Raw genomic sequence first — 25926 nt, forward strand, 5'->3', positions numbered from 1 at the left:
CCTAGGAGCTAAGATGTCTGGGGCTTCATGCCCCTGGTAGGGTCACACATGGCAAACGGGTCCTATGTGAAGGACCAGGCAGAGTACGACTCCAAAACCCCTATGATGACTTCAAAAATTATATCTTGGTTTCCCTTGCCCTGGACGCGGGTCACCGGGGCCCTCTGGAGCCAGGCCTGGAGGTGGGGCTAGAAGGTGAGCGCCTGGTGCCCGGGCCTTCACCCATGGGGCTCGGCCGGGCACAGCCCGAAAGATAACATGGGTTCCCTTTCACATGGGCTCACCGCCTGTAAGAGGGGCCATAGGGGTCGGGTGCAATGTGAACTGGGCAGTGGCCAAAGGCGGGGACCTTGGCGGTCCGATCCCGAGCTACAGAAACTGGCTCTAGGGACATGGAATGTCACCGCTTTGGCAGGGAAGGAGCCCGAGCTGGTGCATGAGGTCGAGAAGTTCCGACTGGATATAGTCGGACTCATCTCTATGCACCTCTTGGGCTCTGGCACCACTCCTCTTGAGAGGGTTTGGACTCTGTTCCACTCTGGAGTTGCCCATGGAGAGAGACACCGAGCAGGTGTGGGTATACTTATTTTCCCCCTGCTCGGGGCCTGTACGTTGGCGTTTACCCTGGTGGATGAGAGGGTAGCCTCCCTCCGCCTACAGTTAGGGGGATGGGTCCTGACTGTTGTTCGTGCTGCTGAGTACCCACCCTTTTTGGAGTCCCTAGAGGGAGTGCTGGAGACCGCCCCCTCTGGTGAATCCATCATTCTGCTGGGGGACCCACGTGGGCAATGACAGTGAGACCTGAAAGGGCATGATTGGGAAGAACGGCCCTTCCGATCAGAACTCGAGTGGTTTTCTGTTACTGAACTTCTGTGCTCATCACGGATTTCCATAAACACAATGTTCAGGCATTGTCCACTTGGCACCAGGACACCCTAGGTCGCAGTTCTCTGATCGACTTTGTGGTCATGTCATCAGACTCGCGACCGCATGTCTTGGGCACTCAGGTGAAGAGAGGGGCGGAGCTGACAACTGATCACCACCTGGTGGTGAGTTGGCTCCGATGGTGGAGGAAGATGCCAGTCCGACGTGGCAGGCGCAAACGTATTGTGAGGGTCTGCTGGCAACGGTTAACAGATTCCCCTGTCAGAAGGAATTTCAACTCCCACCTCCAAAAGAACTTTGCTCACGCCCCAGAGGAGGCAGACAGCGGTGCTGACCTCAACTTGGGGAGTTGTGAGTCGGTGGGAAGAATATTTTGAAGGCCACCTCAATCCCACCAACACGCCTTCCCACTAGGAAGCTGAGTCTGGGTGCTCTGAGGCGGGCTCTTCTATCTCTGGGGTTGAGGTCACCGAGTTGGTTAAAAAGCTCCTTGGCGGAAAGGCCCCGGGGGTGGGTGAGATTCGCCAGAGTTCCTAAAGGCTGGATGTTGTGGGGCTGTCCTGGTTGACACACCTCTGCTACATCACATGGGCATCAGGGACAGTGCCTCTGGTTTGGCAGACTGGGGTGGTGGTCCCCCTTTTCAAGAAGGGTGACTGGAGGGTGTGTTCCAACTATAGAGGGATCATACTCCTCAGCCTCCCTGGTAAGGTCTACTAAGTGGTACTGCAGAGGAGGTTCCGTCGGGAAGTCGAGTCTCGGATTCAGCAGTGGTTTTTGTCTTGGCCATGGAACAGCGGACCAGCTCTACACCCTCGGCAGGATCCTCGAGGGTGCATAGGTGTTCACCCAAACAATCTACATGTTTTTTGTGGAGTTGGGGAAGGCATTCGACCGGGTCCCTCGGAGAGTCCTGTAGGAGGTTCTTCAGGAGTATGGGGTACCAAAACCCCTGATACGAGCTGTTCGGTCCCTGTACGACCGCTGTCAGAGATTGGTTTTCACATTGCCGGCAAGAAGTCGGACTCGTTTCCGGTGAGAGTTGGACTCCGCCAAGGCTTCCTTTTGTCTTCAATTTTGTTCATAATTTTTATGGACAGAATTTCTAAGCGCAGCCAAGGCGTAGAGGGTGTCCGGTTTGGTGGCCTCAGCATCGCATCTCTGCTCTTTGCAGATGATGTTGTTCTGTTGGCTTCATCAAGCCATGATCTCCAGCTCTCACTGGAGCGATTCGCAGCCGAGTGTGAAGCGGCTGGGATGGGAATCAGCACCTCCAAAACCAAGACTATGGTCCTCAGTCAGAAAAGGGTGGCGTGCGTTCTACAGGTCGACGGTGAGATCCTTCCCCAAGTGGAAGAGGAGTATCTTTGGGTCTTGTTCACTGGTGAGCGAAGAATGGAGCGGGAGATTGACAAACGGATCGATGCAGCGTCTGCAGTGATGTGGACTTTGTATCGATCTGTTTGTAAAGAGGGAGCTAAGTCGAAAGGCGAAGCTTTCAATTTACCAGTCGATCTATGTTCCTACCCTCACCTATGGGCATGAGCTGTGGGACCGATAAAGCAAGATCCCGGATAAAAGTGACCGAAATTAGTTTCCTCCGCAGTGTATCCGGACTCTCCCTTAAAGATAAGGTGAGATGCTCGGTCATTCGTTGAGGGTCTCAGTGTCGAGCCACTACTCCTCCCTATTGAGAGGAGCAAGATGAGGTGGCTGGGGCATCTGATTTGGATGCCTCCCGGACGCCTCCCTGGTGAGGTGTTCTGGACATGTCCCATCGGAAAGAGACCCTAAGGACGACCTAGGACATGCTGGAGAGACTTATGTCTCTCGGCTGGCTTGGGAATACCTCGGGATCCCTCCGGAAGAGCTGGAAGAAGTGGTTGGGGAAAGGGAGGTCTGGGTATCTTTGGTAGCTTCGTCAAAAGCGTTTCCATAATTAGTTGTTCCGACACAATCGGCGTTAGACGCGCCTGTGGACATCGACTACCACGCAAAAACTACGGCAACCCGACTAGGACAAACTGTCCCTGCATCATTTAGATTGCCTACCACAACAAACTGTGGCTTCTTTCTGAAGAAGAATGTTATAGTGAATACATTCACGGGTGTGGACATTATTTCAAATGAAGATTGGATGGAGCCTGGTGCCTCTGGAAGTAACTCTGCCTACAAAATGACTTCAGACTTGACAACCAAATGATCGCAGTGTGCTAAAATGACTCAGGCGCAATGAAATACGCAGAATTGAAAGACGTTTTGTCTTAAGTTATATGGAACAGCTCCTTGTGAATGGCTGCCATTTCATCCTTAAAGCCCAAGTGTCATCCCTATAAACATTGTAAAATAGATTGATAGATTGTAATGAAAAATTGCAGTGTCATTCTACGACATCCAAGTGGTTGCCATATTGGTTGCGTCCTCTGTACGTGACGTCACTCGGACATTCGCCAATGAAAACACGTGGTGCACCCTAACTTTGGGAGACAAACACGTCCCTTCTGACACGGAAGCTCTTTTCGAAAAGGAAAATACCACACAACTGAGTGAAGTTACCGGGGCAATATTACACTATTGTTTCGAACCCTCGGGGAAATATTACACTATTGTTTCGAGCCATATTCAGATGATATGCGATCACGGCCAAATCGCGGCCCAAACTATTATTTTTGGGGCGGACCACGTAATCGGTCTTTCATAATGTAACAAAAAATCCACGTACGAAATATGTCAATGTGCGCATCGGACGGCCTCAGGCTGCTGCCTCTCTTTACCAGCGAAGGCTGGGCTTTGGGCTCACGGACAGCGGCGGCTCTGAAGAACCCAGCCAAAAATGCCTCACTCAACCGTGTGTGCGCAGTAAAGCGCACCGGCTCAACGGTGTTGTTCATCGCGTACCGCTGCGGCTATGAACAACCCCCTAAAGCAGCACGGCTCTGCTCCATCATAAGCCACACCAGCCGGCTGCGATGAGCCATGATGGCTCATCGCAGCCGCGAAAATGGATCGGACGGGGATGCGGTTTGGCCGTGATCGCATATCATCTGAATATGGCTCGAAACAATAGTGTAATATTGCCCCGAGGGCTCGAAACAATGGTGTGATATTTCCCCGGAAACTTCACTCAGTTGTGTGGTATTTTCCTTTTCGAAAAGAGCTTCCGTGTCACAAGGGACATGTTCGTCTCCCATAGTTAGGGTGCACCGAGTGTTTTCATTGGCGAATGTCCAGGTGACGTCACGACAGAGGATGCAGCCAATATGGCGACCACTTGGATGTCATAGAATGACACTTCTGCAACTTTGCGCATGGTTGACGCGCTCTCCGCTCACATTTATTTTTTCGTATAGACATTGAAGTGAATAATGTTATATGTATTTTTCATTACATTATCTATTTTAGAATGTTTATAGATCCCTATACACTTGGGATTTAAGGAAATCAAGGACCTCCAAATTTGCATTGCTGAATAAACCAATACTTTTTGTTTTGTGGGATTTAAAACATTTCAAAATTAACTATCACAATGTGTTCTATCTATTGATCTTTTTTCTGAGGCGCTTATCCTCACAAGGGTCATGGGAGTGCTGGAGCCTATCCCTGATATCTTCCGGCAGGATGCAGCGTACACCCTGAAATGGTTCACTTTGCTAAATGACATTGTTCTTGATAAATTAATCTCTTTGCATACACAGTGAAGCCTTGATAAAACATCCTTTCTCACATTTCTACAGCAGTGGGTATTTCAAGCCGCTGAAAAAACAAAAACTACAAAACAATAATTTTGTACTGTACAGTAAAATGGGTTTTGATGGCTTAAAAAAGTTTTCAATGTAATCGACAATCTATTATAGTAGATGACCCTTGAGGGTTGTCCAACATACTGCTATATCAATATACCACCCTCACCATCACCCATCAATCTCGCTGGGGTTCCACTGTAATGTACTCCTCTCAGAACGTGTAGAAAGTACTGCGCAATCCTGGGGAGCCTCGTTGGAAAATCAGCTTCACACCTGCTTGTGCCCGCTTTTGCACCCACAAACCTTAAGTAATTCGAGCCCTAATGGATTTCGCTGCCTCCTCACAAACTGTAGTATGTGATTGTCCCTCACAGCTCCCGATCGTCCCATTTCTGCAGGTACCTCACTCGGGATGATGTGGCCCAGGCCTCACTGAGCCAGGCCCAGCAGGAGGGAGGCAGTGTGCGGGTGGTTGCCAAGGAGGACTTCTTCAGGAAGAGGAAGTCAATCTCTTCTCTCAATTCACTCATTTCAGTCAGGTATGTTAAAAAGAGGAATTTTGCTGCTCAATATTTGTGTTGCTATTAAATAGCCACCTAGTAACAAAACCAAAATAAAAATACTGAAATAATTTTAGTTAGTGTTTTTTGAACCTACAATCAAACCACAACTTCTTAAGGACTGACCAACTGCTGTCAACTCACCTGCAAGACTTCAGGAATGACATGTCTTCTATATACTGTACTATCCAACTGATTATACAAGATGCGAGGGCTGCCAGTGTGCCAGCTGTCACAATTTTTGCTTAATTTTTAATCTCTCACGAAATATTGTTCAGTTAAAGCAAGAACTTGTAAAGATGAGCGTTCATCATCTGCCCATTAAGGTGATTTGTCTCATTGTGCCCCTTCCTCTTTGCAAATGAATGCATTTCGCTTCCTGTTGCTGTCTCCATGGAGACCTGAATCTGCCTTCTGCGCAAGGCACAAAGGCCTGCTGTGTGTGTTCATTCAGTAAATTTAGACCATAATGCAATCTATTGGCAGATATTCAACACCCCATCCTTAACTGAGCGGCCACGGAGGCAACATGCAAACACACAAATTACACATAAATGTTTGTACAAGATCTTTCTCTGAAGTTGCCACTTAGTATTTGTGGTGAGTTTTACTGCAGGCGGAAGTACAATGCCAGAAAGCTCTGGATTGTATGATTATAGCTGCAAGGCGTGACGTTGTCAAGAGGCCACAAGTTCATGACCTTGTCCTTTGAGGTTGACAAGGTCCACAGCTTTGCTTTGACTTCAGAGTCAATTGTTCCGTGGACATCGTCGTAACGGAAATCACTCATATCTCAAATCAACTTTCCCAATTAAAATGACTGAAAATGCCATTAATCGGTTACTAACCATTATAAAATATATATATAAATTCGCAGTCACACACCAACGTGGCAATTTAGAGTCTCCAATCAACCTACCACACTTGTTTTTAGGATGTGGAAGGGGACTGGAGTATTCGGCAAAAGCACGGTGAGGACATAAAAACCATACACAGGAGAGGCCAGGATTTGAACATTAGTCCTTAGAACTTTGAAGCGGATGTGCTAACCAATCTTTCATCGGGCCACCGGAAAGAAAAACTCATTTTATAAATTTTATTTTAGCATAAACTCATTCCCACAAGTATATTTTGCATTTTCTCCTTAAATGGCCTGGTCTTCCTCAGGAGTGCCTTGCAGTCCTCCTGTTGCCCTCTTTCTCACTTTCGCTCTCTCTCTCTTGCCGCTACATGGCAAGCTATAGAATACTTTCTTGAAGCAATGATATGCAGTCCACCCCCCCCCCCCGTATTATAATATTCAAGGTCCCATGTTATTTTCCTCAACTTTTTCACCTCAAAGGAACTGTGGCGAGCCTGAAACTCACTTGTTACTCAAGTCATTTCTCACACATGCCACACATCCACAAAGGTTCATGGGAATTAGTGGTGTGTTTTTTGCAGAACCACCAGCAATTAAAACAATACTTCACAACCATGTTATTGTCAGTGGTAATCAAGAAAACATAGATATATATTTTTTTAACAAAAGAGAAAAGCTTCATGTCTTCATCCACTAACTGGCTTTGTTTGATGGTTAACGTGGTTGTTTGCCAGAGGCACCTTGCATTATTTCCTGGATGAAAGGCCAGTATGCTACCTTGTATTGTGCTTCAATGAATTTTAGGAAGGTGGAAAGCTTCTTGTAATGATGTGTGTTTGAAAATCATTAGCATTTAATGCATCCCTCCACAAATAAACCCAACCATTCTCATTTTGCACACATTAGAAGCTTATTTCTGTCCCGCTTTCATCTGTAGACATATTTGGCACCACACAGTTCTCTTGGTATCAGTATTTGGTATCTTCTCAACATTCCTTTTTTTTTTTTTTTTTTTTTTTAGAGTTTTTCTTCAGTGCAGAAAGCTTTCTCTGTACTATCTGATTCTTTGTTACTGCATCGGTCTGTATGAAATTCAAAACACAAAACCATGGGGAAAGAAGGGAGTCCATCTGTCACTCCAACATTGCTCCACCACCCTGCTGGGATGATGTGGCAAATGCCCAAACTAAAATCCCAATTTAGGCAAATCCGTTTAAAAAAACAAGAAAAAAAGACTCACATATACATGCTAAGAATTTGCACTGAAGGAAATACATACATTGCATGCTTGGCTCAAATAAAATGAGGTAGCTATTAAAAAAATGGAAAAAGTGGGTTATTATGACTAACGGATGACTTGCATTTTTTTGTCAGTCTGAAATTGAAAAGACTGATTTACAGCTTTAGGATAGGTTGATAGTGCTTCTTCACAGGCAAAAGGGAAGCATTTTATGCAATTACTATTCAGACTAAACATTATCCAATTCCCATCAAAGTAACATTTGCATTTCTATGGATAGGTTTCCGATGACGTCACCACATTCCCAGGAGTCCCTTGTCCACCATTTTGTGTGTCTGAAGCAAGGGAAGCGTCTGTCACCAAAGCAAGCAACCGCCTTTCGTCCGATAATATGGGCCACACATGCGTAGTTTGGGGCTGTACTAATTGCGCTGAATCTGGGCAAACAAAGAGTTAGTATTTTGAAATTCCAAAGGTCATTGTCAACCAGGGAAGTAAAACAAAGCGACTGTCGACAGAAAGACGGAACCTATGTTTGTCGAGGATCAACCGAGCAGGATTTATACCTGATCCAACAAAGAGACACTATAAAGTTTGCTCGGATAATTTCGTAACACGTAATGTTTTCAATTAAATACTTAGGGCAACAAGAAATGAATAAATTATGTGTTCTCTAGTATGACAGAGAATTCTTTATTATGAAGACTTAAAGACTAAGAGAAAAAAAATCAACTTACATTTTTAACTGCAGAGGGCGAACCAGTAAGACCTCTCTTCTATTACTGTCTTGCTATCCCATAATTTTACTGACGCCTCGACTGCAAAACGTAGGGCAGCCACATGTGAACACACTTCTCCAAGACCGGCCATACAGGTACAAAGACCAGAGAGAACCCAGCCATCTCTTTGGGATATGAACCAGGGACATAGGAGTGGATCGATAGACCTCTGAGAATGTCTTACTCGAGCCGCCATTACACACGGATTACCAATCACCAGTTGCCGTACATCTTGAACCCACTCACTTAAAGTAATTGTAGGCTTGTAGAGACTTGTAAGCTTTTAGTTCATCAAGGGTATATGCGCTCACAGAATTCACGAGATAATTAATGATATCGGATATGTAATGTTATGGTAGCCTTCCACATCATCACTCCAGTTGCTTGCTTGGAATTCATATGGATCTTTGCCACCGATGTCCTTCAATTTCTCCAAGTATCTGGCTCTGCTTAAAGTATCAAATATGTTTTTGTCCTCTACGTTTGCATTTGCTTTAAATGACATCATAACATTTACACCAAACTGAAAAATTAACAATAGAAAAAACTTCACACTTCCCCATTCACCTATGTTCTCTGAACTCTAAGACACATAGTATGGCATCCATCGAAAGCCATGGTGGGTAATTGGAAACCTATCCATTGATCAGCACACCCTAAGTAATGTATATGATGTAAGGAAAATGTGAACCCTTTAGAATTTCCTAAACGTCTGCAGGAATTGGTAAAAAAAAAAAAACGTTTCAATCTAAATTACAAGAATAAACATTTCTTGTACTAATACCACACAACAAAATATAGGGATGAAAAAGTAAAACCTGCAACTATAGGAAATGTTTGGTGGAGTTTCTTGCGACCAAAGAAGGTTAAACCAGTTATCAAATCCAAGGGTTTTCTTACCTTTTCCTATTATGAAAATATGCATTTATATGTGTGGTACAAGCTAAAGCAGACTGTCTAATAAATTATATATATATATAAATAATATTAATCACATACCAGTGGTGTCTTTAATCTGATATACTGAAGCTGTAACTGTCAGTAGTCTTCAGCCTTTCTAACAAATTTGGATATCTACAATATTAATAAGAATGATTTGTGATTTTATCTTCCTAAGATGTCAAAAGCCTAATGAAAGCTTCAATCTGATGATGTATTAACATGTCAATCTTAGTAAAGCCCCGTGACATCACTCATCATCAATATCAACTGATTATTTTAAACAAAACTGTTTCATGTAAGTGATTTTTCTGTGACAACAAGTGATTGTTTCTTATGTTACAGCACAGCACACCATCATCTATTTTATGAAATCAACCTTTATAACCATCACAAAAGCCAGTGGTTGCTGATTGACTGGTGGTGCATTTGCCTTACCTGACTTTGCGAGTGGTTGTCTGGTTGTATATGCGCCCTGTGACTGACTGGCGACCAGTTCAGGGTGTAGTCTGCCTTTCGCCTGAAATCAATCTGAACTGGATGGATGGATAGCTGAATGGATGGATGGATAGAGAGAGAGAGAGAGAGAGAGAGAGAGAGAGAGAGAGAAAATGTAATGTAGTGTAGTGTAGTTTTTGTTTTTGACTAAGCATTTATTTGCTGTATGTGCCATATGTATCTAGCAGCTCGGGGAAGTTTGTTGTCGAGCAGCCAACACCAGGCTTCCTGCAGGCGATGGACCGCCAGTGTGTCCCTTTGTGTTTGTCCTGCCAGAAGGCCTGCTTGACAACTTGTCGGGCCTGGGACACCCGATTCTGCAGTAACAAGTAAGTTTGGGGAGAAACGCAGTGCTAAAAAGTACTGAAATTATTACATGACATTTTATATCAAATAATAGATTTATACAGGGTTTTTTTTCCCCCCAGCCATCCATTTCCAATTCCACTTGTCTTCATTACGCAGCCTATCCCAGCCTTCTTTGGGGAACAGGGTGGGTATATTCTGAACTGGTTGTCAGCCAATAATAGGGGCATAAAAACAAACAACTATTGACAATCATGTTGACACCTACTGTATGATTTCTGGTCCTCAAGGAACTTAACATGCTGGGTTGTGAAATGTGGAAGATAGCCAGAATAAGTGGAAAAAACTCTCGCCAGCATGACAACATGCAAACTCACACAGGAAGGCTGTACCTGAGTTTAGAAGATAGAAAGGGGTGCCCAGACTTTTTTTTACCCCAAGATCTACCTTTTAAGTAGCCAGCCTCTCGCGAGCTAACGACGACGGATGGGGGGGGGGTACTTGATGCTCCCAATGTTATCTTATTAATGCTATGTGATATATATATATATATATATATATATATATATATATATATATATATATAAGACAGAATTAGCTTTTTGTCCACTGTATTGTCTGTGCTTTCATCCTGGATCAGTCTGTGCCAATGTGAAATTTTAAAATTACACACCATCTGATCCTGCACTTTCTACTTTGGCTTCAAACCAGACCTTTCCCACTCGGAAAAGAGAAAATCTCGTCCAGTTTAACCACTTTTTCTTCAATTATTCACATACTCCGACAGTCATTGCATCTTAAAACAACAGCATTTCTTCTTTAACATTCTCCATTGATATCTAAAGTAAACATAAGCAGCATGTCTAGCTCGTATTTGCTCTACGTTGCCCATACTGTATTGCGAACTAAAGCAGCGGTCGGTGACACTCTCATAAAACACATTGATGGGCTGCGTAAGTACTGTAACATTTGTAATTGTGAGTGTACGTCTTTAAGAGCAGGGATGGGGGGTTGGTGTAAGGTAAACTTGGAAAAAGAAAGTGTGCCAGAGCAGCGGTCGTTGTTAGAGAAAGTTCCGTGTGCTGCCTAAAAGAAACCAATGGCTTCTTTTCTTTTTTTACAGTAAGTATGTGAATTGTGCCATTGGATGTAGCAACCAGTCATCCCTCACTCATTGAATCACATTGCAAAATGCCACAAACTGAATAGCTGTATGTTACACTTTCAATTTGAATTGGATTTTTTTTTTGCGCGCAATGCAGAATATCGGCAAAGAGACTGCATCAGCGGTGCACAATTGCGCACGCGCGCAGTTTAGAGGGAACGTTGGCTGATTTTATTTTATTTTTTTTGTTTTGGTTTTTTTTTTGGGGGGGGGGGGGGCACGCCGTACCCCGATCGTCATCGCATTGAGCACCCCTGACCTAGAACATCAAAACTCATGGGCAGACATGCGAAGCTCTTTAGGGAAGTTCTTTTTCTGATCCAGTAGTACATGTGCCCTGTTATACAAAGTAAGATCTGTAAAGGCTTTCATGTAAGTGGTCTTACACCCATCAAAACTGATATTTGGCCTGCGTTACGAACTGTGGTAATTTGGGAGATGATTCTCGATTTTCATTTTCTGTAGGTGAAGCTATGTGTCCCAGTTATTTTGTCTATTCTGTGTATTGTTTTATTGAAATGAAGCTGACGTTTATAGAAAATATCCATGTGTCACACTATGCAGACAAGTCCATGTTCTCCACCCCCATAGATGCCAGGAGGAGTTTCATTTGCGCTCCAGTCAGACGTACATGCGCTCGCGAGTGCTAGAGGTGGAGCGGGGTGTCTGTCAGCACTGCGGCCTCCACGCCCACGACTTATTTGTGAAGGTCCGCGATGCACCGCCATTTCAGCGCAAGGAGATACTGGAGAACACTTGGCTCGCCCAACTGTCACTCAAACAGGTTGGACTTAAACACAAAACTAAAAATACCGTGCGCACAAACACACACAAATCTTCAATAGGTGGGGCCAGCTTCCACTAAATTGATTGCTGGGCCCATTGATTTTCTTTCCAGTGCCAGGGCATGACCAGTAAGCTTGTTTGATTTCGCATGGCTGTTATTCTGCAGTCCCTGCAACCTCCTCATTGCATGATTCTTTTGACACACTCACAAACACACACACACACACACACACACACATATATAGACCCCGACCTTCTTCTCAGTGCCGGCGGCAGCAGCATCAGTGCCAATCGATGCGGCGAGGTTTAGAGGAAACAAACTGAGCCACATGATAAGTCGGTGTGGTGGTGGAGAAGCCTTAAGATTAATACCTCATTCTTTGGTTCATTCTGGGGGTTCTTTTGTGTGCGTGTGTTTCCTGGTGCACATCGCTGTGGTTTGCCATGTGAGCGTTTCAAATCTATTTTAGTTTGCGTGAGATATAGCATGTGTGCGTGTACAATGTGAACTGTGCCCGTGTATCCTGGCCTGCTCTTTATATCTTTTGGGATCAATTCTACCTCACTGCCTTAATGTCAGCAAAGAAGCACTCAAATTGGGAAAATTGATTTTTGGTGCCCAAACCCTTATAAGACTTCTCTTCCTTCATCTTTAGTTCTTAATTGATTTCTGTTCTTTGTCTCTTCAAATGTAGTCAATATGGTTGGTCTTTTGTGTTTTCACGCTGCTTCACAGTGAATATGGTCAGGGGTGTCATTGAGTTTTATAGCTAGCGGGGCTTAGCCCCCAGGGGATGCGCAGGATTTGATTTGAATGTCACGTGTGAGCACAGAGCTCCCATTTTCCCGAACCTCCCGCAAAAGCAGGTCTAATCATTAGCTAAATGTGGTTACCCTTCTAGCTAGCAGGGTAACCCACCAGAGAGACAAAATTCATGACTTCCTGCCCTCTAGTGGTTCTTAATTGAACTTCTTCCAGGTTTTGTATTTTTATTGCGCTGCTCCCTGAAATAGCAACATTTTTGCAGTCATTGTTACCAAAATGGGCGCAAAATTTCGCATAGGGCACAGGGTGAATGAGAGCCGAAGCTTAAGATCCCTCTCTCGTAATTTTCCCACCCATGTCCTCTGTCAGAATTCGCTCCTTCATTTATTGCTACTCTGTCTCTCTATCTTTATGGTTTCATAAAACATGTTAAAGTGCAATATAATATATATATGCAGCCTTTATACGATCACCGTTCAAGGGCGTCATGCAATGTTGCAATGAATGCTTAACCATCTGGCTTTTCATATGCATGACCCTATGTTGTCTTTGGATTGGCTGAACTGACACACGACCCTTATCGCTCCCAGGCTGTGACACTTTATTCTACATACAGTACAGCCATGTGTGCTCAGACTAAGTGCTACCAAAATTTCATTCAATCATTTCCAATACTGCTTATTGTCACTAGGGTTGCAGGCATGCTAGAGCCTATCCCAGCTAAGCCTGGGCGAGAGTCAGGGCACACTCTGAACTAGTTGTCAGCCAATCGAAGGGTACGTGTAAACAAACTCGTACTCACACCTGGGAATTACAGTATCACTGGGAATTACAGTATCACAGGACCCAAAATGTGAGACATAGATCAACTCCATGCTGAAAAACACGCAGCAAAGGATGTACTTCCAGCGGTTTCTGAGAAAGCATTGCCTGCCACTGGAGCTGCTGAGACAGTTCTACGCAGCTGTCATCAAATCAGTATTTTGTACATCTATCACAGTCTGATTTGGGGCAAAGAGGACAAACTCCAACTGCAACAGACAATTAAAACTGCTGAACGTATTGTCGACACCTCCCTACCAACCCTTGAGGACTTGCATGCTACTCGAACGAGAACAAAAGCAAGTAGGATGGCCACAGATCCTCTACATCCTGGTCACCAGCTCTTCCAGCTACTTCCCTCCAGTAGGCGGTACCAAACAAGGCAAACCAAAATTAGCGGGTATTTCAACAGCTTCTTCGCTCTTGCAATTAATTTCTTAACAGCTAATGTAAAATTCAACTGAAACATGCTGCCAATTTTTTTGCCTCATGTTTGTTGTCACATTCTGATGGACAAATTTGGATTATATATTATAGATTATCCGTGCACTCACTGTAGTAGTCCCATTACACCGCACCATCTGCACATCTGTTGTCGACCAACACTAGACACGCGTACCTGAGTAGGATCTGCATCACTTATACAATTGACTTGCGCAATCACTTGAGGGCTATCTGCAAATTTGCACAATATACATTGGCCCAGATTATCGCCCGACTAGTCACGTATCACTGCATTCCTTGAATTTCAATTTGTCTTGTAAAGGGGCACAACATCACTTTTTATATGGATAAAATCTAGGGAAAGTAACAAGAAACCTTTTCATCAGTCTCATCCAAAGGTTGACACATTTTATGAAATTTTGAGTCCACAACAACTGAGGGTCATTGTTAAACTCAACCCACACAAAACAGAGCCAAGAGTGAAATTTGAAAACACACAAAAGGGTCTAACTAAAGACAAAGAAAACATTATTAATGGTAAACATGAAAAAATGGCCATACGAAAAATGAAATGGAACATCATGTGTTGAGCTGGAGTTGAAAACACAAGCATTTGCTGCGTCTAGTCCGGAAGAGCGAGCCGAAGAGAAGGAGAGTACACAGTTGGAATTTTATCAGGCACAAATGTTGTACAGTCTGGCAAACACTTGCAGTGTGTACTCATGAACATAGATCAGCTGAACTCCAGGAGTGGTCTCTCTGGGCCCATCTCAGGAAGCACATAGGTTTGGTCGAATGAGAAAAAGGATGCAGGAAAATGAAAAAAAAAAAAAAGAGGCATAAGACGAACATTGTTTTTGGTCACACTTCTCTCTCGCCGGCTTGGGCCTGGATCCACTCGCAAGTTCACAAAACTGGTAGCTCAGCAGCAACTGTTCTAGAGGCAAAGCAGTAGCGATCCACGGACATTAGCGAGCAGGATCTCCATCCCCGAGGCCCACAGTTATTGAAGGCATGTGGCTGAACAAAGAAAGTGGAGTGTGAGGGGTGGCTGAATCCAGCCCAAGATTGGCCAGCCAAGACATGAAGAGAAAAACAAAAGAGAGAAGCAACAAGGAAGGAGTCAAGAGTTACAAACCGAGGGGGCATGTCCACAAAGACCGAGGATCGGACAGATCACACTCATCAGCTTGAATTGAGTCTACAAGTTTGACCCATAAAAGGGGTTTAAAAATCACAATTTAACATAAAATACCTACAATATTGTACTCTTTACGCAAAGGTCAAGTATATATAATTACTGTTTAAACTTTGGCCTTGGGAAATCAAATTCTTATGGTTCAAATCATCTTTCATGCAGCTCTCTCTCTGTCTCAAAGACAAACAGTTCTCAAAATATTGTAGATGTGCTTGTAAAGTTGACACACTGACATAGAGATCAAGGCATGCATTTGGAATAATTCAGTAGACTTAAAATATAAAAATAGAAATGTTTCTTAGCTTAAACATCATATGGTAATTCATGGTTTGGCTTAGCAGTTTCACTCAATGCGAGCGGGTGTCAGCTGGTCCAAGTTTGTTTTTCCGGTGAGAGGTTCCCAGCTTTCAGCTGCTGTCAATCCAAATAAAGAAATGATCTTTGATGACTGTTATCCAATATTTCGAGGTGAGCTGCTAATTAATTTAGGGTCCCTTAGTTGTATTCTAGTGAAATGCAGCCCTTGGGGGGCACAAGCCAGTGCAGCCTATAGGCCGGTCTCAAGCCCAGATGAATTCAGAGGGTTATGTCAGGAAGGGCATCCATCCTAAAAATATGAGCGTTCATCTAAAAAAAAAAACCCCATTCCGGATCAGTCGTGGCCTGGGTTAACAATGTCCGCCTCAGCATTGTTAACCTGCAGGGCGTCAGTTGAAATTCAGCTACTCTGTGTCGAAGTCAAAGAAGAGGAGGAAAGCAGATTTTTTGGCAAAAGAAGAGGAATGCACAGAGCTTACAACTGAGTGTCAGGTCTTTGAATGTTGGGACTATGACATGAAAAGCTCGGGAGTTGGTTAGCATGATGATTAGGAGAAAAGTTGATATAGTGTGTATCCAAGTGGGCTTGTGGAAAGGTAGTAAGGTTCAAAGTTTAGGTGCATGCTTTAAATTATTTTCCCATGGAGTGGATGGCAAGAGAAATTGAGTAGAGGTCATTTTAAAGGAAGAGCTGGCTAAGAACATCTTGGAGGTGAAAAGAATATCAGATAAAGTTATAAGGCTGAAATTTGAAATTGAGGGTGTTATGAAAAATGTGATTAGCAGATATGCCCCTCAGGTAAAATGTGACCTAGAGTTGACAGAGAAATTCTGGAAGGAACTAGATTAAGTAGTTCTGAGCATCCCAGACAGAGAGAGAGTGTGATTGGTGCAGATTGTAATGGACATGTTGGTGAATGAAACGGGCGATGAAGAAGTGATGGGTAACTACGGCATCCAGAAAAGGAACTTTGAGGGACAGATGGTGGTGGACTTTGCAAAACAGATGTTCATGGCAGACGTGAACACTTTTTTCTAGAAGAAGCAGGAACATAGAGTGACCTAAAAGAGTGGCGGTAGAAGCACGCAGGTGGATTACATTTTGTGCAAACGATGTAATCTGAAGGAGGTTACAGTAAGGTAGTGGTAGGGGTGAAAGTAGCTCGACAGCATAGGATGGTGGTGTGTAGGATGACTCTTGTGGTGGGGAAGAAAATTAAGAGGACAAAGGTAGAGCAGAGAACTCTGGTAGTAGCTGAGAAAGGAAGAATGTTGTGCGGCTTTTCGGAAATAGGTGAGACAGGCTCTCGGTGGACAGGAAAAGCTCGGGGAGACTGGACTACTACAGGCAAGCTGATCAGAGTGACAGACAGGAGAGTACTTGGTGTATCTTCTGGTAGGAAAGGGGAGAAGGAGACTTGGTGGTGGAACTTCAAAATACAGGAAGTGATACAAGGAGAGATTTAACGAAGAGGAAGTGAAATACTAAGAGGACTGAGGAGAGGCAAAAGGAATACATTGAGATTCGATGAAGGGCAAAAGTAGAGGTGGCAAAGGCTAACCAAGAGGCATATGACGACATGTACACCAGGTTGGATGCGAAAGAAGGAGAAAAGGATATCGACAGGTTGGCCAGACAGAAGAATAGAGATGGGAAGGATGCGCAGCAAGTAAAGGTGATTCAGGATAGCCATGAAAATGTGTTGACTGGTGCCGGTAGTGTGCTGAATAGATGGAAAGATTACTTTGAGAAGTTGATGAATGAAGAAAATGAGAGAGAAGGTCTAGTAGAAGAGGCAAGTGTGAATGACCAGGCAGTGGCAATGACTAGTAAGGGGGAAATTTAAAGGGCAAGAGGATGAAAAATAAAAAAGGCAATTGATCCTGATGACATGCGTGTGGAGGTATGGAAACAATTTGGAGTGGTGGCTGTGGAGTTATTGACCAACTTGTTCAACAGAATACTAGCGTGCGAGAAGATAGCTGAAGAATGGAGGAAAAGTGTGCAAGTTCCCATTTCTTACAATAATGAGGATGTGCAGAGCTTTGGGAACTATAGAGAAATAAAGTTGATGAGCAACACGATAAAGTTATGGGAATGAGTAGTGGATGAAGTAAGTATTTGCGAGGAACAGTATGGTTTCATGCCAAGAGAGTACTCCAGATGCATTATTTGACTTGAGGACGCTAGTGGAAAGTACAGAGAATGTCAGAAGAAGCGAAATTGTGCCTTTGTGGATTTAGAGAAAACTTCTGGTAGAGTATCAAGACAGGAACTTGGGAACTTGATGTGTAAGTTTGGTGTGACGGAGAAGTATGTTGGAATATTAGAGGACATGTATAAGGGCAGGTATTAGCTTTGAGCCCTTTCTTCTTTGCAGTGGTAATGGATGGGATGACAGATGTGGCTAGACTGGGGTCCCCTTGGACCATGAAGTTCGCAGATGTTATTGTGATCTGCAGTGAAAGCAGGGAGCAAGTGGAGGAACAATTAGAAAGATGGAGGCATGCACTGGAAAGGAGAGAAATGAAGATTAGCTGAAGTGAAACAGAATACATGTGCTTGAATGAGAGGGGTGGAGGCAGAACGGTGAGGCTATAGAGAGAAAAGATAGCTAGGGTGGCTGGCCTTGTATGGATTTGAGATGGTGGCACTGAAGAGACAACAGGAAGCAGAGCTGGAGGTGGCAGAAATGAAGAGGTTGAGGTTCTCGTTTGGAGTGAGTAGGTTGAATAGCATTAGAAATGAGCTCATTAGAGGGACAGCCAAAGTTGGATGTTTTGGAGACAAGGTTCGAGAGATCAGACTTCGATGGTTTGGACATGTCCAGAGGCGAGAGAGTCAGTATATTGGTAGAAGGGTGCTGAGGATGGAGCTGCCAGGTTAAAGAGCGAAAGGAAGAACAAAGAGAAGGTTGATGGATGTTGTGAGGGAAGACATGAGGGCAGTGGGTGTTAGAGAGGAAGATGCAGAAGATAGACTTACATGGAAATAGACGACGCTTTTTGGGGACCACTAACGGGACAAGCCGAAAGGAAAAGAAGAAGTGTATTCTTGTGCCCGAGTCGCTGCAGGACAGCTTAGAAGAATGCAGTCTTTCAACCTGTGTGGGAGACACTGTGACACTCCAGGTTGCGGGGACCATGTCCACTACAACACCTCTTATGTTTAAATGTTTTTGCAATTATTGACTGCCAACCAGTTCAGGGTGTACCCTTCCCCCTGCCTGATGATAGCTAGGATAGGCTCCGGCATTCCAGCGCCCTTGTGAGGATAAGCGGCTCAGAAAATGGATGGATGCGTCAAGGTTTTCATTTACAATTCATTTGCCCCACTGTCTGACATTGTTTTACTTTGTCATTATATTTCATGTAGATTTTCTTAAGAGAAAACTGTACTCCTCAGCTGTAGAATAGGTCTCCAACAGAGAAAATTGTGGAGTGAAGGGGTGTGGATACGTTCTAGTGGCACTGTAGTTCGCAGTCTTGGCATATTTTTAGCAGTTATCTTCAAACCTGTACAGTACATGTATTTAGAACCAAATTTGGGAATTCACTCTTGATAATGGGAAATGTAAGTCAAACCAATCAGGAAGTTTGTTATTTCAGTGACTATTACACTGGTGGTTCCTTGTGTCGTAGTTTACAATTCCACTTGTCATTAATATCGCACTGGCGCTGGCCATGCAGAGAAATTGAGATACAGAGGAACGATTGAATCTTATGCAAGAAGTGGAAGCAAGAATGGTAATTTCCTTGATTGGGATTCAAAACCCTGCTACCCCTCGCGAAGGAGGTTACAAAGCGGCAAATTGCATCTTGCGTGCTTTGACAGAAAAACAAGAGTGTTGTTAGTCTGCTTTCATCGATATTAAGTTCAAACTTAAAAACTAAATCAGTGTAATCTACAATTTTGACATTTAGGAGCCTTTTTAAAATTAATTTCATGCAATGTCGTTGTCATCACATAATTGCGCAATTTACCAGATCCAAAAGCGATTGTTACATCACCTGAACACATCTCAGGCGACAGAGAGCTTCACATTAACATTTTTTTTTATTTCCTGGTCTGTGCTTTCAATAGTGTGGCCTGTTTTTGTCTTCAGTTTTGATGAGGCACATCTGCAATGTGTGCACATATCTGCTCAATTTTAGTGTTTCGCTACGCGTGTAGGTGCGTGTGTGTGTCTTGTAAGATAAGGCTTTAGGTGAGTGTGACATTCAGCGAAAGCTAAACACATCACCTCTTTTGGGAAAAATCAACTTAAGCATCGATGGATGATTTGGGAGGGAAGTGCAATCACATCTTGTTTTTGATAATTTGGGGCAGTATGAGAGAACATCCAACAGTCTTGCTTTGTTTTCTCATGCTATGTGTGTGTGTGTGTGTGTGTGTGTGTGTGTGTGTGTGTGTGTGTGTGTGTGTGTGTGTGTGTGTGTGTGCGTGTGTGTGCGTGTGTGTGTGCGTGTGTGTGCGCGCGCGCGCAGCTGAACGAGATGATCCGTGCTCCGGTGGAAGGTGATTTCTGGCAAGTGGATCACATCCGTCCTGTCTACAGCGGTGGAGGACAGTGCTCTCTGGACAACCTGCAAACACTCTGCACCGTCTGCCACAGAGCTGTGCGTGCATCACTCAACCCCACAAGAAAATACGTTTGTCTATCTTCATTTTGTAGGTGCACCACAGCCAGAGCTCTCTTTTATTCTAGTTAAAAAAATGTTGCAACCCTCATGTTGAAGATCATCTAAGGTGGCAGTAATGTGATACATGGCCAGCCTTCTCTTGCCAGTAATAACATCCCAGTAGGTGGCTACGTCGTGGTGATGTATAGCATCGGCTGCAAAAGGCCACGTGTGTGCGTTCAGGGCCTTTGTTGTGTATCTAGTAATCACACGCGATTCCTCAAAAGAGATATTAGCGAGCAGGGATGTCAAAATAAAAGTCTCTTCTGAAATGTGCTTTAATGTCACACTCGTGAGTGTTTTGGTTTTGTCAGGATCTTAATAGTTTTACTGTGGAGTGCCTCAGCCAAAATACCCCAAGGACTGAAGCACTTTTTGTCCTCTTTGGTATCCTTTTGAAAGTAGCATCCGTCCTCCTGTGGTGTGCTCATATACATTGAAGAAAATAAATATTTGAATACCCTGCTATATGTCAAGTTCTCCCACTTAGAAATCACAGAGGGGTCTGAAACTTTCATCCTAGGTGCATGTCGACTGAGAGAGATAATCTGAAAAGAAAAATCCAGAAATCACAATGTATGATTTTTTTTAACGATTTGTTTGCTACAGCTGCAAATAAATATTTGAACGCCTGTTAGTCCACCTTTAAAAGTCCACCTCCACTCCATGTATTTTCCTGAATCAGATGCGCCTGTGTGAGGTCGTTAGCTGCATAAAGACACCTGTACACCCCATACAGTCAGTAATACTCAAACTTGTAACATGGCCAAGACCAAAGAGCTGTCCAAAGACACAAGAGACAAAATTGTACAACTCCACACAGCTGGAAAGGGCGACAGAGAAATTGCCAAGCATTTTGCTGAAAAAAGGTCCACTGTTGGACCAATCATTAGAAAATGGAAGAAGCTAAACATGACTGTGAATCTCAATCGGAGTGGAGCCCCATGCAAGGTATTACCTCGTGGGGTCTCAGATCCTTAGAAAGGTGAGGAATCAGCCCAGGACTACACGCACGACAGGACTTGGTCAATGACCAGAGCTGGGACCACCGTTTCCAAGGTGACTCTTGGTAATACACTAAGATGTCATGGTTTGAAGTCATGCATGGCATGGAAGGTTCCCCTGCTTAAACCAGTAGATGTCAAGGTAAGTTTAAGTTTGTCAATGACCCTTTGGATGATACAGAGGAGTCATGGGAGAAAGTTTTGTGGTCAGATGAGACCAAAATGGAACTTTTTGGTCATAATGCAACAAACTGTGTTTTGAGGAAGACGAATCATGAGTTCCATCCCAAGAACACCACCCCTACTGTGAAGCATGGGGGTGGTAGCATGATGCTTTGGGGGTGTTTTTCTGCACATCGGACAGGACGACTGCAATGTATTAAGGAGAGGATGACTGCGGCCATGTATTGTGAGATTTTGGGGAACAACCTCTTTCCCTCAGTCAGAGCATTGAAGATGGGTCGTGGCTGGGTCTTTCAACATGACACTGACCCGAAGCACACAGCCAGGAAAACCAAGGAGTGGGACCGTAAGAAGCATGTCAAGGTTCTCGAGTGGCCTAGTCAATTTCCAGACCTAAACCCAATAGAAAATCTTTGGAGCCTGTCTGATCTAGAGAAGATCTGTGTAGAGGAATGGGCCAAAATCCCTCCTGCAGTGTGTGCAAACCTGGTGAACAACTACAGGCAAACGTTTGACCTCTGGAATTGCAAACAAAGGCTACTGTAGCAAATATTAACATTGGTTTTCTCGGGTGTTCAATTACTTATTTACAGCTGTATCACAAATCGTTAAAAAAAAAATACATTGTGATTTGTGGATTTTTCTTTTTAGATGATCTCTCTCACAATGGACACATACCTACGATGACAATTAGACCCCTCCATGATTTCCAAGTGGGAGAACTTGCAATATAGCAGTGTGTTCAAATACTCATTTTCTTCACTGTGACAATGACTTTCCATTTCCAGGACGACCTAGGAGGCAGCTCTTTCCGAATGCCCCAACTCTGAAAGAAGTAACCCAGTACCATCCATTTTTCATTTTTTTTTTCACAGAACAACATAGCATCATGAAATCTTTTACCGACAGGAATGTTTTAAGTGTCGTAATAACAATAAGAAGAAGGTCACCACAGTAAATTACGTCTACAAACTATCAAAATTGTGGTGGACACTGGTGAACATCCACAAGTAAATTACTGCTCATGCATGGTGGGTCTTCATATCGAGACGAAATGCTGACTTACACCTCTGCATTTTGCAATATGCTTCATCACACATTTTCCTTTTCCATCACTGTGGTGGCATAAGATAAATAAAGAAAGCTGAACCAAACAGGGCTTGTGGAGTTAATCCTTTAGATGCTGATAGAGTTGAAGTCCCAAAATATATCAAGAAGTCTCGTGAGCCTTAATGTGCACTGGTGATTTTATGATGCATATTTTTCCCGAAGGTTTTAGTAGAATGCCTAATTTGATTTCAGAGGTTAATTTGACTCCAGACTTCATAAACATTTTTCTCCTCATGCCGTCAAAATAATCACATCTACACCAGTTCCCTTCAAGCCCCTCAAAAAATTAGGAAATGGGAAATGAAGAAAGTTGTGGCAACTAAAATTTGGATTTAAGGAAAAGTAGATTCATTTCATATGAATGTCACACGCAAATGTAAAGTAAGATGATGTGTTATTTTTCTCTTCAATAGAGGACAGCTCAGCAGGCCAAGGAGAGGAGCCAGATGAGGAAGAGCGCCACAGCCAGCAAGGTTGCGTCAGACATCAGCAGATTCTTCATCAAGAAATGATGCTCAGCGCACACTGAGGTGCATTGTTGAGTCCCAACCGGCACTCACAAGATGCATCATGATTTTTCTCTGTTATTGGAAACAAAAGGCCAAACTACTTTGTTATCCACCCCCTTTTTTTTCCATGGCGATAGTGAACAGGGACAGTGAGCACATCCCCCTCTCCTCCCTGAACCATCACAAGTGTACAGGGGGTTTGATTTATTGCAGCCCCCTTTTTGCTTTAGGCATAAATGGAGCAGGTTGCCTCAGAGAAGCATTGCTATTTTCAGATTTTGCAAACTTAGTGCAATGTTGCATGTGAGTTAGGTGATAAATTGAAAGCATACTGTCCAACAAGCAATGCCTTATTTGTGTGGCTTTTTGGAAGATGGATGACTATCTTGTGGAATAAAAACCTATTTTATGCAGCTCCTGTTTCTTTTCTGTTCTTTGAGCACTTTCTCTACAGTTTGGAGCACCATTACGCCAGAGCATATTGGACTAGCTAGCAAATAGTGTCATTGCCTCAATTCTGAAACATTATTGTCCATACTCCCTACACCTCGCTCCTCTTCTGCTGTGCTTGATGATCTGAACAGAGCTGCAGTCAGTCAAGAGGGCTATGTTTAGAGGCACAGCGAAATGAGTTGCTATGGAAACAAGGCTCTGGGTTCAGCAGTGTTGGGAGCATTGAATGTGTTCTTGTGCAAGTTATACAATAAGCCAGACAGACATCAGCGGCATCGATCAATATCGGCGGGATCCTATCCAAGGGAGGCAAGATTTTCCCTTTTCGCTTCCTGAAGGCCATGTCCCACTCAGAATTCAGCAAAATCTGCCATCACCACTAAGTTTAGAATTTTGGCTGTCAGACTCAGCCTCTTGGTTTGAAACTTTGTAGGGCCCCAATGTCTGTGGGTGTGTATGTGTCCCCCTAAGGCTGCTCCAGGTCTCTACTTAATAAGGGCGCTGTTCTCCGCTGTCTAAGACGACAAGCTTGGTGAGTAATGAACAATGTTGGAGGCAGCCTTCCAATAACAACAGGTTTCATTGTCAAGTCCCTGTCAGCAGCCGATGACTCTGATCGCATCTTTTATTGCACCCAAAAGATATGTGAGTGTGTGTCTGAGCACAAATGAAGAATGGAGGAGGATGCACATCATTGACGGGCTGCAGAAGGTATCTGGGAGATGTGTGATGGTCACATGTTGCCCTAATGAGGCACTGTCCCAATTAAGACATATCTTCTCCCCCGCAGGGCACGCTGGGTTAAGCGTAGCACTGTACCCTGTGTACAGTATGTTTGACAAGCTGTCAGGACAGGCAGGTGCAGGGACATGATGACGGTCAGCAAGATGAACCCTCATCAAACAAGCCACCGCCAAGGTATTTACCTCCTCTCCAAGCCCCACTGCTGCTGCTCGCTTTTGATACAGTTCCCCGGAAGCAAACGTGTTTTTCTATAAAGTACATCATCATAATAATTTTTGAGATTTACTTCATATAGCAACCCACCACACTGAGAGAATCACTTGGCTAAATTTAGCTTGAGACAATCATGTCATTCGAAGAAGGTAACGCATTGGAGAGGAAGGTACTTAAACCGAGATGGAAGTTGTTTTCCTTCCAGGTGCCCCTACATGTGGAAAGTGTAATTGAAATTTGAACCAACTCTGTTCAATGTTTAGAGTGCCCGAAGATTATTGCAGTCTTCTTATTGGTGTTAGCCAAAATTCAGTGAGTTGTTCCTCCATTTCTCAAGTCCACTTTGAGCATCACAATATGCTACTGTTTGCACTGTGATTGGCTTATGTAAAACTATATAGTTATGGCTTGGGTTTGCACAGCTTTTGGGATAGGCTCATCATTGTTCATTGATAGAACAAAGGCCCCACCAGAATAAAGTCGGATGTCAGAAAATATTTTGCATCCAAAGAAAGACTCAACAAAATGGATTAGGAGATCCTCTACCACACAATCTTCTTCTTTTTATTTTCCTTTCGGCTTGTCCCGGAAGGGGTCGCCGCTGCGTGTCATATTTTTCCATCTTAGCCTATCTCGTACAACATCCTCTCTAACACCCACTGTCCTCATGTCCTCCCTCACAACATCCATCAAACTTTTCTTTGGTGTTTCTCTTGCTCTTTCCTCAGCACCCTTCTACCAATATACTCACTCTCTCGCCTCTGAACATGTCCAAACCATCGAAGTCTGCTCTCTCGAATCTTGTCTCCAAAACATCCAACTTTGGCTGTCCCTCTAATGAGCTCATTTCTAATCCTATCCAACCTGGTCACTCCGAGCGAGAACCTCAACATCTTCATTTCTGCCACCTCCAGTTCTGCTTCCTGTTGTTTCTTCAGTGCCACCATCTCTAATCCGTACATCATGGCTGGCCTCACCACTGTTTTGTAAACTTTGCCCTTCATCCTAGCAGACACTCTTCTGTCACATAACACACCAGACACCTTTCGCCAGCTGTTCCAACCTGCTTGGACCAGTTTCTTCACTTCCTTAACACACTCACCATTGCTTTGGATTGTTGACCCTAAATATTTGAAGTCGTCCACCCTCGCTATCTCTTCTCCCTGTAGCCTCACTCTTCCCCCTCCACTTTTCTCATTCACGCACATATATTCTGTTTTACTTCGGCTAATCTTCATTCCTCTCCTTTCCAGTGCATGTCTCCATCTTTCTAATTGTTCCTCTGCATGCTCCCTGCTTTCACTGCATATCACAATATCATCTGCGAACATCATGGTCCAAGGGGATTCCAGTCTAACCTCATCTGTCAGCCTATCCATTACCACTGCAAACAGGAAGGGGCTCAGAGCTGATCCCTGATGCAGTCCCACCTCCACCTTAAATTCCTCTGTCACACCTAAGGCACACCTCACCATTGTTCTGCTGCCATCATACATGTCCTGTACTATTTTAACATACTTCTCCACCACACCAGACTTGCGCATGCAGTACCACAGTTCCTCTCTTGTTACTCTGTCATGGGCTTTCTCTGGGTCTACAAAGACACAATATAGCTCCTTCTGACCTTTTCTGTACTTTTCTACGAGCATCCTCAAGGCAAATAATGCATCTGTGGTACTCTTTCAATGCATGCAGATACGTACTTCCCTCCTGAGT

The 25926-nt window shown here is 43.9% G+C and overlaps 1 protein-coding gene across 11 annotated transcripts in view; it reads left to right on the plus strand.

The window, feature by feature from the left end:
* Positions 1-23207, plus strand: part of zranb3 (zinc finger, RAN-binding domain containing 3) — a 180007-nt gene extending 156800 nt beyond the window's left edge. For 7 of the 11 annotated variants that reach the window (XM_061802428.1, XM_061802437.1, XM_061802392.1 and 4 more), the window contains 6 exons: positions 5027-5167; positions 7571-7654; positions 9692-9835; positions 11569-11761; positions 19800-19931; positions 22705-23207. In XM_061802428.1, coding sequence (XP_061658412.1) covers positions 5027-5167; positions 7571-7654; positions 9692-9835; positions 11569-11761; positions 19800-19931; positions 22705-22803 — 793 coding nt within the window. In that variant the 3' untranslated portion in view covers positions 22804-23207. Of the gene's footprint in view, positions 1-5026; positions 5168-7570; positions 7655-9691; positions 9836-9934; positions 10000-11568; positions 11762-19799; positions 19932-22704 lie in introns of those variants that run through there. The other 4 variants (XM_061802377.1, XM_061802399.1, XM_061802409.1 and 1 more) reach the window with 4 other exon arrangements.
* Positions 23208-25926: the final 2719 nt, after the last annotated feature.

The sequence above is a fragment of the Syngnathoides biaculeatus genome, chromosome 2, assembly GCF_019802595.1.
Source record: "Syngnathoides biaculeatus isolate LvHL_M chromosome 2, ASM1980259v1, whole genome shotgun sequence".
Lineage (NCBI taxonomy): Eukaryota > Metazoa > Chordata > Actinopteri > Syngnathiformes > Syngnathidae > Syngnathoides > Syngnathoides biaculeatus.